The 12,899-nt window shown below is 41.5% G+C and overlaps 2 protein-coding genes and 1 long non-coding RNA gene across 11 annotated transcripts in view; 2 read left to right on the top strand and 1 right to left on the bottom strand.

Moving 5' to 3' along the window:
- Positions 1–12,899, bottom strand: part of LOC101156979 (protein KRI1 homolog) — a 95,283-nt gene that overhangs the window by 30,357 nt on the left and 52,027 nt on the right. For all 4 annotated transcript variants that reach the window (XM_078951234.1, XM_078951235.1, XM_078951240.1 and 1 more), the window contains 5 exons: positions 1,095–1,207; positions 762–990; positions 527–688; positions 380–455; positions 65–174 (listed from right to left, as the gene is read on the bottom strand). In XM_078951234.1, the coding sequence (XP_078807360.1) occupies positions 65–174; positions 380–455; positions 527–688; positions 762–990; positions 1,095–1,207 (690 nt within the window). The remainder of the gene's footprint in view (positions 1–64; positions 175–379; positions 456–526; positions 689–761; positions 991–1,094; positions 1,208–12,899) is intronic.
- On the top strand, positions 1,582–6,444 carry LOC111947828 (uncharacterized). Of its 6 annotated transcripts, none has more exons than XR_013657679.1 (8): positions 1,584–1,822; positions 1,913–2,004; positions 2,124–2,174; positions 2,265–2,310; positions 2,978–4,688; positions 4,933–4,983; positions 5,140–5,209; positions 5,740–6,444. It is a non-coding gene; the product is annotated as an uncharacterized LOC111947828 (long non-coding RNA). The 6 variants fall into 6 exon arrangements; XR_013657680.1 differs by having other exon boundaries at positions 1,594–1,822; positions 2,978–3,130; XR_013657676.1 differs by having other exon boundaries at positions 1,589–1,822; positions 2,978–3,130; positions 5,140–6,444.
- Positions 10,440–12,158, top strand: LOC105356614 (E3 SUMO-protein ligase ZBED1-like). The gene is made up of 5 exons (XM_078951259.1): positions 10,440–10,586; positions 10,653–10,766; positions 10,862–11,119; positions 11,227–11,834; positions 11,918–12,158. Exons 1-5 carry the CDS (start codon positions 10,440–10,442, stop codon positions 12,150–12,152), a joined length of 1,362 nt encoding a protein of 453 aa, XP_078807385.1. The 3' UTR covers positions 12,153–12,158.

Raw genomic sequence — 12,899 nt, 5'->3', positions numbered from 1 at the left:
TGGCTGGGGTGCATGAAACACCACTGCCAGCCCAGCTCTGCATTGATGAGAAAGGCTGACTCACAATGAAGTCTTCGTCATCACAGTGAGGTCCAGACGCCTCCCCGTTGTAGTCTTCCTCTGCATAGTCCTCCTCTTGGTCTTCTCCAGTCCAAGTGTCCCAATTCCAGCGATCTGAGGTAAAAACAAAACATGAATCCGATTTAGAATTGATTTTTGTTTTGTTTTACGTGAGAAACATCGATTTTCTTTAATCTGAATCACAAACTACAATAAATCAGACACATTTGAATGTAAAACAGCAGTAAAACTATGGAAAGACACACACAAGCACAGCAGGAACCTCTAATTCCAGCATGCTGATCTTGTATTGGTTTACCTTCCATTTCATCATCATCCTCAAACTGCGGCTTCTCTTCTTCCTCCTCGCCGTAGTATTCATCGCCAAAGAATTTCTGCAAATAGACTCTACAGTAACTGAAAGGCTAACAGAGGGATTGGGGTTCCAATCGACTCATCCGCTCACCTGCATGAGCCGATCGTGATGCTTCGGATCAAAGTCTCCCTCCAGGTCCTCCTGGCTGAAAGCCAGCTGCTCGTTTCCCGTCAGCTCCTGCAGCTGCTTCAGCTTCTCCATGATCTCGTTCCTCTTCAGCTGCTTCAGCTGCTCGCGCTTCTGCTCCTTCTCCTGCAACCATCACCATCAGCCAGGAGGTTTGGTTTCAACTCTGGAAAAGACTCCCATCGACTCGCTTCCGAACCTTTTGCTTCCTCTCTTTCACTTCCTCTCTCTTGCGCTTCCTGGAGTCGTCCTTGGAGTGCACGGCCGTGGCGATGTTCCGAGGATAGGTCTTCACGCGTTCCGAGTTGGGCTCTTCGAAGCGGAAGTTGTAGCTTCTCTCAAAGTCTTCCTGGCGTTCCAGAAAAGACTCGCCCTCCTCCTCAGAGTCATCCACGTCCTCCTGAACCACCTCATCGTAGGTCGGGATCCTGAAGGCATCCAGATTACATCATTTAAAAAAAAGGAATAAATCCAAAAGTTCTGACATTTCTCCAACTAAAACGAAACAGAGGAGCTCTTCTGTGGAACACACCGCTCTTCATCATCATCCTCTTCGTTCAGGTAGCCCTTGTTAAGCACATAGTCTCTGAGGAAGCGCTCCTTCTCCTCCAGCTGCGGGTTGTTCCAGTAGTCTCTTAAGTACTTCTGTCTCCACAGAAAAAGCACAAACATGAGCTGGATAGTCAGAGTCCTCCACACGTTTCTTCATCCTGATCAAACTCACCATGTCCTTCACCTCCTCTCCCCCCTCCAGCTCCGCCTGGCCTTTAAGCCAATCCACAAAGTCCGCCTCCTCTTCATCCTGAAACAAACGCAGCTTGGTTTTGTTTCAGCCACAGGGAGACGTTCACAGACGGGGCTTCCCATCCGACCTTCTCCTCCTGCGTCTTCATCCTCCTTGTCAGCAGCGTCGACTTCTGTCAATAAAGAGTGAGCAGGAGCGCTGGACGCCTGTAGAAGCTTTCAGCTCACCTGGCCTTCAGCTCCCGCTGCTCCTGGATGTAGCTGGGAGAAGCCGCTCTCTGCGAAGGAGGCTCAGAGAAATATTTATTTACCTCTTTACTCTCTTTAACTCCTGAATCCAAACACTTCAAGTCAAACCTGTCTTCTCTTTGCAGCTTCCTCTTCATCGCTGTCATCTTCGTATTTCCTGCAAAATGAAAACATTTTTACTGAATAACCCGTTTCAAATGCAACACCGAGCTGACACGGTAAACCCCAGACGTCTGCGGACTGTGCGGGCGGGTCAGCGTCGCTCAAGTAACTTTCGGTTTTTTGACCATGGCGCCATAGTAATCATATGCATGTTAAGAGTCTTTGCCGCTTGTAATATTTCTGTTCTCCTTTTAGAGTCTAACAGGAAGTCAGAACCGAAGGAGCATCAGACTTTGAATGCCCATAAGCAACTACTTTGGACAACTACAGGACACCTGGCCATACAGGTAATATTACAAAAAACTGTTCACATCATTTGTAATATATGTAATAAAAAATAAATAAATATCAATCTACATCCATGAGTTAATAAGGAGTTGAAAAACAACCTTTATGTTTTTTCAAGAGCATGGCACATTCTGACTGCTAATCTGGACCCCCACCCCCAGCTGACAACGTAAGACCAAATGATTAGGTTCAATTTGTCACAAGATTTGGTTGGGTGGTCGTTTGGTTTCATTTTTAATTTTTAATTGGTATGTTTCAGGTGCCACAACATGAGATGGATGTGGAGAAGTGAAGATGATCAAAGAGTATGACGTATCTTATGATCATCATGACCATATTTCAATGATTGACTAGCCTTGTAATATGGTTTTTACTTGTGATATTTTATTGAAGGTAAAATATTCTTTACACGTGATTTTTTTAAAGAGAAAATAGGTGCATATTTTTTCTATTAGGTTTTTAACTGATTTCTTATGCATTTTATTCTCTTACCCTTTTTAATTTATCTTTAGCTGTTGATGAATTATTACTGTTATTTTAGGAGCATAATTTTATTTCAGTTATACCTTTTTTCCCCTGATTTGATCCCTCAGTTTTTTTTTTTTTTTGGCTCCAGTGTTTTTCCTCCCATCGGGACCTTTCACACTGGGAATAGTTCTGGTTTACCATCACAGTTGCTGTCCCATTGACAGCTCCAGCCTGGTGACTGGAGGGCTCTGCACCACTATGTGCCCAGGCCATGGTTGTGGGTGTTGACTCTTGGCGTGCATGGCCCCCAAACATGTCTTTGTCTCAGGGTCAGCCCTGTGAACAATGTTGTGTGACACTAAATAAATAAAAAACATTGTCACCTGAATATTGTTTAAATGAAACTAAATTAAGTATTCTTTTAACATTTTTTACTCTCTTGGCCGTTTGTTTTTCTTGGAATCTTATCTTAATTATTTCTAACAACAGTTTTTTTCTTCTCAGGATGTCAGCCGAGAAGCAGTGAAAGAGGACTGAACTAATCGCTTCAAGATTGTCTTGGTCCTTCCCAATGAAACACAGGACAACCAAGACCCTGTGTATGGGTCAGTCATCAACAACAATAATATCCCACACCTGTTCACGTCGTCTGCGGCTGTAAGTTACTGAAACTCACCCCCACCCCCGCTTGCTTTCCTTCAGGGTTTTTCTACAGAGAGCGTAATTATATCCTCACTATGCAGCACCCGAGCGCACAGTGGCGTATTCGTTTAAAGAAACCAGCGAGAAGAGGGGGGGGGGCGCAGATTGTGCCCCGTCAACCGCCCTACTGCTATAAGAGACCTGCCTTTACATTTGCGGTGATAAAGTATCACTATAGTGTCAAAAACGAGGCCTCTGGCTCTGCTCTACGGACTAGTCTGAAAAACAAGCTAGCTTAGCTAATCAAGCATGATGCAAAATGACTAATTAGCTGGCTAAAAACAAAACCACGAGGCATTGTTAAGGCAAGTGACTTTCTGGACCAATGTCAAACAATTTTAAAAGATTAAAGTCAAGTAAAAAGACAAAAACAATTGAAAACGTTACTTACCAAACCCAGGCAACTTCGATCAACCCGCTCCCTCTTCTGTCTGCAGTGAAAGTGAAGCACGCGCTTCTGACCTTAAAATGGCGGGCGCATGGTGTGCGCATGCGCATATTAGATGACGTCATTGCTGGTTGGATGAACATAATTTTTTTTAAGTTATATTTACCAATTTAATAACGTTGTTTCAAAAAGAAATATGTTTGATATACTTAAATTAATTAGGTATAACCAAAAAATGTGATTAAAATAATTAATATGAACTAAAAAGATATTTGAAGCATTTACTGGAGGCCAGAATCAATTTTTTTAAGTGTATAGTTCAGTTTCACCACATCAGTCAGGAAAACGGATGGAAAAGTATTTATTTACCATTCCGTCATGTCACTGTGTCCAACTGCATCGATCAAAAAGTCCTTAATGTAGCCCATGTAATATTTGTTGTGTTAATTTTGTGGTACCTATTAGGTTAATATCACGGGAAAAATCACTCCATTTGCCTATGAATGTTTTCTGTCTTTAATCCTCCATCCACTATTCAGTTATTGATTGTTTATGCATAGAATGACCACTAGGGGGCGAACGCGGCTTGTTTCACTCTTTCGAGTAAATGCTTTCAATGGGGAAACAGCTCGTCTCGTTTTCCTTCTTTCTCTTTTCAGGTAATTATTAATTTGTTTAGAATATGTCTTGAATATAAACTGTCAGTTTGTTCTTCAAAGCGTCACAGAAATGCTTTTTAGGTTAGTTCATGTTTGAGTGGAGAAAGATACGTTTGCTTGCTCAGTTTTCAAGCACGCGGCTGAATAGCGTGCACCTGTCATTTTGAATGCAGCGACACAGAAGTTAAAATGTTTAGCCATGTTCACCTGTTAGCTATGTTTAATATTTTAAAGTGCTTGAAAATATGACTCATTCGAGTAAATGCTCTCAATGAAGAAACAGCTCGTCTCGTTTTCCTTCTTTCTCCTTTCAGGAGATTATCAATTTCACCAAAATTGCTTTTTTATCTTTAATTAGTTATTTGCATGCGAATGTTTTAAGCGGAGACTTTTATTTTGATGGTTCGCTACTTCCTGTTCTTTCGCGGCATTCTCCTCAGTCCCCCATGAGGACTTCTAAGAGTGGGTAAGCCGTAGACGTCACTCGCACTAGTTTGACTGAAAAGAGAGTTTAAAGTTTAAAACATAGAAAAACAATTTTCATAACTTAAAACTCTTCTCACACCATTTTTGTTCTTGCCAATCGTTTGAAAAATGTTGTTTTGGGTAAATGCAGCATTCAGAAGTGTGTTAGTGTTAGCAAGACTCAAGCTAACTTTCAGCATGGTCTCATGTGTGTCTGTGTTTTTTTTTTTTTTGCCTTCCCTCAGGTGTGTGTTGGAGTGAGACCATAGCTCAAAAAGATAACATAGGTGACATGGGTAAGCAAGATACACACACTTCCTGTTGTGGAAGATGGTCTGTTTCCGTACTTGTATGTGGGTCTAAATAATCATTTTTCTTCAAAATCCACCACGTTTAACATACTTTCGCATCCGCCAGCCGAGTATGAAAAAAAAAAGATTTTTGTCTTACAGAAATGAACAGCAGGGGAGGCAATGTATGCGAGCGGCCACAGGAGAGGCCCGGCTCTCGGGTGAGAGTCCAGTAAGTAGATTTCACGCCCGACTTTCTTCTCATTGAACTCTGTTAACAAGATGATCTGGATTTTTAATGGTTGCTGTTAAGTGTCATACTGTATTTGTAATACTCAGCATTAAATGAGAGTATTTACAAAATTAATCATTTGTTCTACTTTCTTTCTCAAATGTGTGTGTTTGTCCGCGGTCAGAAGGACAACAGTTTCTTTCCAGATTAGTTGAGTCTGATATCGTAACACTTTCCAAGAATAGGGAAGACCTTTTGAAGAGTGGAGGGAAATTCCGGAATATCCGTCAAATTGTATCCAGAGAAACATCCATCGTTTTTTTTAATCCATTCCTCCTAGACAGTGATTGCGTCACACAGAAAGTTTGTTTCTGTCCTCCCTACTTGTTTAGACTCCAATATGAGTCACCTGTCGTTCCGGGAAGGGAAGAACACCGGCCGAGAGAGAGCCGGCAGACGTAAGGGTCTAGCAGTGGTCAGTCCTCTTCTGCTATTAAAATTGATGCCCGATTGCTTTTTTTTGTCTCTAGAATCCCATCCGTCCGGCTAGACCAGCCACGGGGACCAGGGGATTGTTATTCTCCTGTCTGGCGGGGGCCGCCGTCATGGCAACATTTCTTTTTATCAGATGGTACCGGCAGGTGCCATAAAAAATGCACATAGTTATTTATTTATTTTTTCAAATTTTATTAAAAACTTTCAAAAAATCTTGATACTGGACTTTCCACATTTCTCCGCTCTGATTTACCTTTTGATCGTTCCGGGAAGGGAAGAACACCGGCCGAGAGCCGAGAGAGAGCCGGCAGACGTAAGGGTCTAGCAGTAGTCAGTCATCTTCTGCTATTAAAAATGATGCCTGATTGCTTTTATTTTGTCTCTAGGTTGGGATCCGCCCACCGAGGCCGGAAGATGATCTGGCCTCTTCTGCGTGGGGCAACATACGTAATTTTATGGCATTTTCTGCGCCACTCTTAAGCAATTTGTTTTTATTTATTTATTTTATTTTTGATGTTTCCATGTTTACATTTTTTTAATTTCTAACTTTTTGTCAGCAATAAAATTCGTTCTCTTATTCATTGATACATTCTTCATATCCGTTTTATCTCTTTCGGGGTTACGGGCTGCCGGAGCCTATCCAACCACTTGTGGGCAAAGGCTAAGGACACCCTGGACGCTAGTCTGTCACAGAGCCACAATTACACAATCACACACATTAAATAACTATTTTGTATTAACTGATAACTTCATTGGCTTCTTTTTTTAGAATAACCTATGAACGATTTCAAAACCCCGGGAGCCACATGGCCCGCAGAAGACGGAAGACTTGCTCTGGCCTCTCTTGTTTGGGACGGCCTACCTGATTCGGTGGCATTTCCTGCGCCCTTCCTAATGGCCGTATTTATTTTTCAAATTTATTTATTTAATTTTTTGATGTTTACATTTTTTTAATTTCTAAATTATTATCAATAATTAAATTTGTTCTCTTATTCATTGATACATTCTTCATATCCGTTTTGTCCCTTTCGGGGTTAATTATTTTATTAAATATAATATTTTAATAATTCTTTTTTTCAATCATTTATTAAAATTCTTTTGTTCAAGTTGTTGCTGTTTTTCATTTGTTTTTGTTCATGAACGGTTATTTGTTTTGATGTGTACTTTATTACTAACTTATCTTTTTGTATTTAAAAAAAAGTACGTTTTTTTATAGTTGATCACATGTTTGCAGTTGATCACATGTTTTTGCACTTTTGCAGCTTAATATTAATATTTATTTGATACGGGTGTCATTTTTAATTATTTTAATGATTTGATAATAATTTTAATAATAGTTTTAATAATAATTTTATGAGTTTTCAGCAGCTCAGTTTGCAGTGTTTGCAAAGGATTATGATTTCCGCCATGTGGCCTTGAGTCCCCACTACCCTCAAAGCAACGCGGAAGCAGAAAGGGCTGTGAGGACCATCAAAGCCCTCCTGAAGAAGGGGGAAGATCCACACAATAAGATATTTGTTTTATTGGGTCTACTTGGATAACTAAATTAGAGGAAAAGTTTTTAGGAACGAATCTATAATAGAATGCCTTTATTATCACTGTATAGGTGTGTGACCGAATGCCCTCTTACATTTGCACCCCAATGGAGACTGGATTTGATAGTGGTTAAAAATATACAATTTATTAAAAACTTGACACAAGTTCCATAAAAGAGAGAGTTAAAATAAACGCGGACAGTTGGACCGCACTACAGCACTGCATAAGGGCGGCTGCCTCCAGGATCACCTCAGCCCCACTGCACCGGTGGGTAGCCAATCAGACGATGCCAAGGGAGATGTCCAACCCTGAGGAGTACCTGCTCAGGGCCCCAATACACACAAAAACACACCACAACACAAACAGTGATTAAAAGAAAAATACAAAACAGAAGAGGTGAACCTGAGCAGGACACAACTAATTTATGGGCCGAAAACAGGGGTCCCCCTTACACAATACTACATATGGCGCCCACCAGCTACCGTAAGGATAAAGAGAGGAGGCAGCCACCTCCAGCCAGGTCCATGAGCACAAAATAGTTTAAAAATGGATAAAAGCAAGGGGGTTAAGCTTGATTAATACATTAAAAACAACGACTAAAAAGACTAAGCAAAACAGCAGTGGCAACTCTGCCGGAAAAAGAAAAATAAGAAAAATGTTTACAAACCGTTATGTTACCTCTAATGCCCCCACCTGTTAATAATAATAATAATGGATTGGATTTATCTGTGCTTTTCAAGACACTCAAAGCGCTTACATTGTGTCCATTCACTCCTCATTCATACTTGGTGATGGTAGCTACTGATGTAGCCACAGCTGCCCTGGGGCAGACTGACAGAGGCGTGGCTGCCATTTCGCGCCTATGGCCCCTCTGACCATCACCAGGATCATTCACGCACATACACACGCCAGTGGAGCCACACTGGAGGCAAGGAGGGTGAAGTGTTTTGCCCAAGGACACAACAACATTTTGGCTGTTGGGAGCGGGGATTGAACCGCCAACCCTTCGATCATTGGACGACTCGCTCAACCACCTGAGCCACTGTCGCCCGTATAATATAAATAGTATTTAAAATGTTGCAAACTTAAATTCTTAAAAACTTTAGTAAAAGGTAGGGATGGCCCGTTTGACACGGTGCTTCAGCGCGTTTCACCTTCACGAAACAGAGTGTTTCGGCACAATGTTTCGGGGCGTGTGTCAACTAGTGCAGATCACATGGTTGATGACGTATGATGCGCCAAATGCTTCGTTTGGTCAAACCACGCTTCTATGGAAGCGATTGTGTAGCATAAATAAAAAGAAAAGTCAAAACCAAAAATGCTTTTTCATTTTCAAAATGAAGCTGCATTTTCTGACTCATTGTAATTGTCAAATTAGACATTTCTAAATGAATTATGCTACACATTTATCAGAGAACATTTTGAAAATGAAACGTCAAATACCATTTTCATTTTATTTTTAATAAAGTGACAGAATAAGCAGTGTTGAGGAAGGAAATGAAAAAGCATTTTGGTGGATTGCTTTTTCGTTTTAATTTTGAGTCAGAAAATGCAGCTTCATTTTGAAAATGAAAAAGCATTTCTGGTTTTGACTTTTCTTTTTATTAATGCTACACATTTGCTTCCATACCCTTCAGATCTCACTATTGTTTTGAATAGTTGGGCGCGCTATTCTCTAGAAATGCAAAATGAATCCTGAACGTTTCCCGGCCAGTTCCATCGTTTCCCCTGTATTGGAATCAGCTTCAGTTCATTGCACTTTACCATGGCTCCTATTAAAAACGTTCTGTGGCTCAGGATCATTTCAACTCGGCCTTTCCTAATAAAACACTACATCATGAACGTTGTTTATAAAAAAGGCATCTCATTTTCTTGTGATTAGAGATAGCTTAGTGGAATACTTAATGGCATTTATATCAAAAGGTTCTAGGTTTGAGTCTGGCACTGTACAAATCCTTTTTGCATGCATTTTTTTCTTCAAGTGATATGTATTTTGCTGTGTCAAGCACTTCTCACACAAAGCGTCACACTTTGTGTTGTTTTACATGTTTTTTATCATCATTAACAAAATTGTTCTGTTTTACATTTTTTCATCATTATTTCCACATTGAAGTGTTACAAGGAGCTTTGTTGAAACATATGTCGATATACATCCAGTCCGCCACCAGATGCCGCTGTTCTGTGTGGTTTCAAAGCCCTGAATGGGTGGTTCATTTTTCTTACACAATTAGATGAACCCCAGTGAGTAGGGATGGCCCGTTTGACATTGGGCTTCGGCGCGCGGTTCACCGTCATGAAACAGAGTGTTTCGGCACAATGTTTCGAAGCGTGTGTCAACCAGCGCAGATCAAGTGATTGATGACGTATGACGCGCCAAATGCATCATTCACCTGAACCAGGTTTCAGATCTCAGGTGTGTTTGATCAGAAGGGCGCGCTGTTGTCTATAAATACAGATGAATCCCAAACAACGTTTCCCGACCAGTTCTGTTGTTTCCCGTGTATCGTAAGAATCAACATCATGGCACCCGGTAAAAAACGTTCTGTGGCTTGGGATCATTTCAACTTGATTTCTCCAAATAAGGTAATACACTATTAACGTTATTTTATTAGTAGCCATTGCTGATTATGTCAGTTTTATAGGTATGTCTGTCAGTTGAAAGGAATCATTTTTATTCTTTCCATTTCTTTTTTAGGTGCAATGTTTGATTTGCAAACATGAATTTGCATTTAATGACAGTACATCCTCCATGATGCGACATCTCCGCTCCGTTCCTCATGTTGAAACTCCGCAGTCTGCAAATCAAGCCTTCAATCCACCTCATATTGGTAATAAGAATATATCCAACTAATGGCACTCTAAATAAGAACTAAAACGGACAGCTCAGTGGAAAGATCAGTGACATGTGAATGCTGAGGTTGTGGGTTTGAGGCTCAGCTTCTACAAGTAATTCTTTTTTTTTTAATCTTCATATGTATATTTTGCAGTGTCAAGAAAGCAAGAACTTGATTCTGCATTGGTGGATATGATTGTAATGGATGCACAACCATTTTCAATTGTTGAAGAGAAAGGCTTCAAGGTAAGGTGGCTAATATTATATAGCATTTACATTATTTATGTTTTTGTGTACATAATAAGCTGTATTTTTTTGTCACTATTAGGCTTTTGTCAACCTTTTGGACCCATCCTACATAAAACAATGGTGGAGGAGAAGTACAAAGCCAAAAAGGAGAAGGCCTTAGATGTGGTTAGCAGGGCCTCTGCTGTCAGCCTTACAGCAGACATGTGGACATCCATTAACATGGACGCTTACTTGGCTGTAACATGCCATTTTATCACCGAGGAGGTAGGTATCCCCTGCTTTGTGCAATGCTTTGGTTTATGTATCTCAGTTTGACTTTGTTCATTCTAGGTGGAGCTGGCCTCTGTGGTATTGGGGGTTCTGAAGTTTCCCCAAACCCACACTGCAGCTCACTTGGCTGAGGCCAAAAATCTTCTCATGGAAGAATGGGGAATTAAAGGGAAGGTGCGAGCCAGATCAATAAAGTACAAGATCATTCATCAATATGGCCTCCCACTACCTAATATACATGATTTGTGAACATGTAATCTTTCTTCCAGGTGACAGGCCTGGTTACAGACTGTGCTCCCAACATGGTTGCATGTGCTAATATATTACTGCTTCGGCACATAATGTGTTTTGCACATATGCTTAATTTGGTGGTGAAAAAGTCCCTTGCCCAAACCCCTGAACTAGAGGATATCCGAAGTAAGGGGCGTAGGATTGTCGGTCTTTTTAAATCCAGCACCACAGCGAAGGAGAAGCTGTCAGAGATGCAGCGACAGCTGGCCAGGCCAGAGCACAAATTAATACAAGAGGTGAAACATTTTCTTTTTTTTTTTATCTAAGATTTTACATGTTTTTGCAGTTGTTTATTGTGTTACTTTCTTCTCTCCTTTAAAACGTGCTTGCTGTCTTATCTTAGGTGGAAACGAGATGGAACAGCACATTTAATATGTTGGAAAGGCTGTTTAAGGAGAGAGAACCACTGGGGGCAGCTCTGGCCACCCTCCATACAGACCTTCCTCCACTCACCTCAGAGGACTACCAGGCCATACACCACTGCTTGAGCATTCTTTCACCGTTTCAAGAGCTTTCGACAGAAAAACGAGTGTCAGCATCCAAAGTCATTCCCATGGTCAAAATGCTGAAACATTACATCTCAAGCAGGTGTGGTCAGATCACACACCCACTTGGTGAAAAACTGGCCACTAACTTGAAGAACAATCTCCATGAGAGGTTTTCAGCTCTGGAGAAGGTCACTGCTCTGTCAATGGCAACCTTGTTGGACCCAAGGTTTAAAGAGCTGGGGTTCTGCAGCCAAGGCTCTGCCCACACGGCCATAGAGCGACTCACTAAAGAGTGTGCTGCAACAATGCAGGTGCTACTTCCAGAGGCACAGCCACAGTCGCCACCTAGAGAAGGTCCTTCAAGTCAGCAGGAAGATGGTCTCTGGGCCCTGCTGGACAGGCATGTGGGGGTTCAACAGCAGGTGACCAGCACAACTGCCAGTGCAACAGTGGAGGTTCAGAGGTACAGTAAAGATTAGAATCCTCATCATAACTTCTGCTCATTTTAGACTGGTGCATGACAATAGGCTATTAATGTCCTTCTAGGTACTTAAAGGAACCTCACATCCCAAGGACTCAGGACCCACTGAGATACTGGGTTACCCACAAGGTTTTATACCCACATCTCTACAAGCTGGCAATGAAGATTTTATGCACACCAGCTTCATCTGTGCCTTGTGAGAGGATGTTCTCCAAGGCTGGCGAAATCGTCAGCCAAAGACGAAACAGGCTGAAGCCCAGCACAGTGGAGAAAATTCTGTTTTTAAATAAAAATCTATAACATGTATCCCACCCAGTCATGTTAGACCCTGGTTCACAATCACTCATTCTCACTTTATACATAGCATTCACAATGTAACACAAGCACTTCTCACAAATCTTCAAACATTGTCTTTGTTTTATTTCCACACTGAAGTGTTACAAGGGCAAGGAACTTAGTGGAGTAGATGATATACGTCCTGTCTGCCACCAGTTGCCGCTGTTCTGTGTGGTTTCGAAGCCCCAAATGCTTCATTCATTTTTCTGGCACATTTACACGAAGCCCCATGAAGCTCTCATGGGGCTTCGATTCCCATCCCTACCAGTGAGGCTTCATGGGGCTTCTATTCCCATCCCTAGTAAAAGGACTCAAATGATTAAAAGCTTTAGTAAAAAGGTCCACATGTCAAGCTCACCCACCAAGGCCAAACCAGGAAACCAGCATCCAGATGGAACTCCCACAGCTGCTATTTATCAGCCTTGTGAGCCAATCACAGCTCAACAGACAGGTGCTGGCCATGAATATTAACCTATGGAACACCATGAGGGACAAACTACCACCCACAGCCCTGTCTGCCACATGAGGATGTTATCAAGAAGGGACAACAGTAGGGAAAGGGACTGAACCAAGTGAACAGCTTCCTCTCTTCAGCAGACACATGTTCCGAGTACAAGTGTGTCAAAAGCTGGTAAATACTTATAGATGATGCATCTTTTTGTTTAGTTTTTTTGCTCATTTAATCCATTTTGATCCTTGCATTTAGCACAG

Source organism: Oryzias latipes, chromosome 8, assembly GCF_053564925.1.
Source record: "Oryzias latipes strain Hd-rR chromosome 8, Olatipes_Hd-rR_3.1".
NCBI classification, from domain to species: domain Eukaryota; kingdom Metazoa; phylum Chordata; class Actinopteri; order Beloniformes; family Adrianichthyidae; genus Oryzias; species Oryzias latipes.
Note: the sequence above shows the minus strand (reverse complement) of the source record. Positions and strands in the feature narration are given on the sequence as shown.

What these genes read in the sequence shown, in the direction of transcription:
- LOC105356614 (XM_078951259.1), top strand. Translation starts at nt 10,440, where the DNA reads ATGGTGGAGGAGAAGTACAAAGCCAAAAAGGAGAAGGCCTTAGATGTG. An exon ending in GCCATTTTATCACCGAGGAG is followed by an intron (nt 10,587 to 10,652) that starts GTAGGTATCCCC and finishes TGTTCATTCTAG; the next exon opens with GTGGAGCTGGCCTCTGTGGT. An exon ending in GCAACAGTGGAGGTTCAGAG is followed by an intron (nt 11,835 to 11,917) that starts GTACAGTAAAGA and finishes ATGTCCTTCTAG; the next exon opens with GTACTTAAAGGAACCTCACA.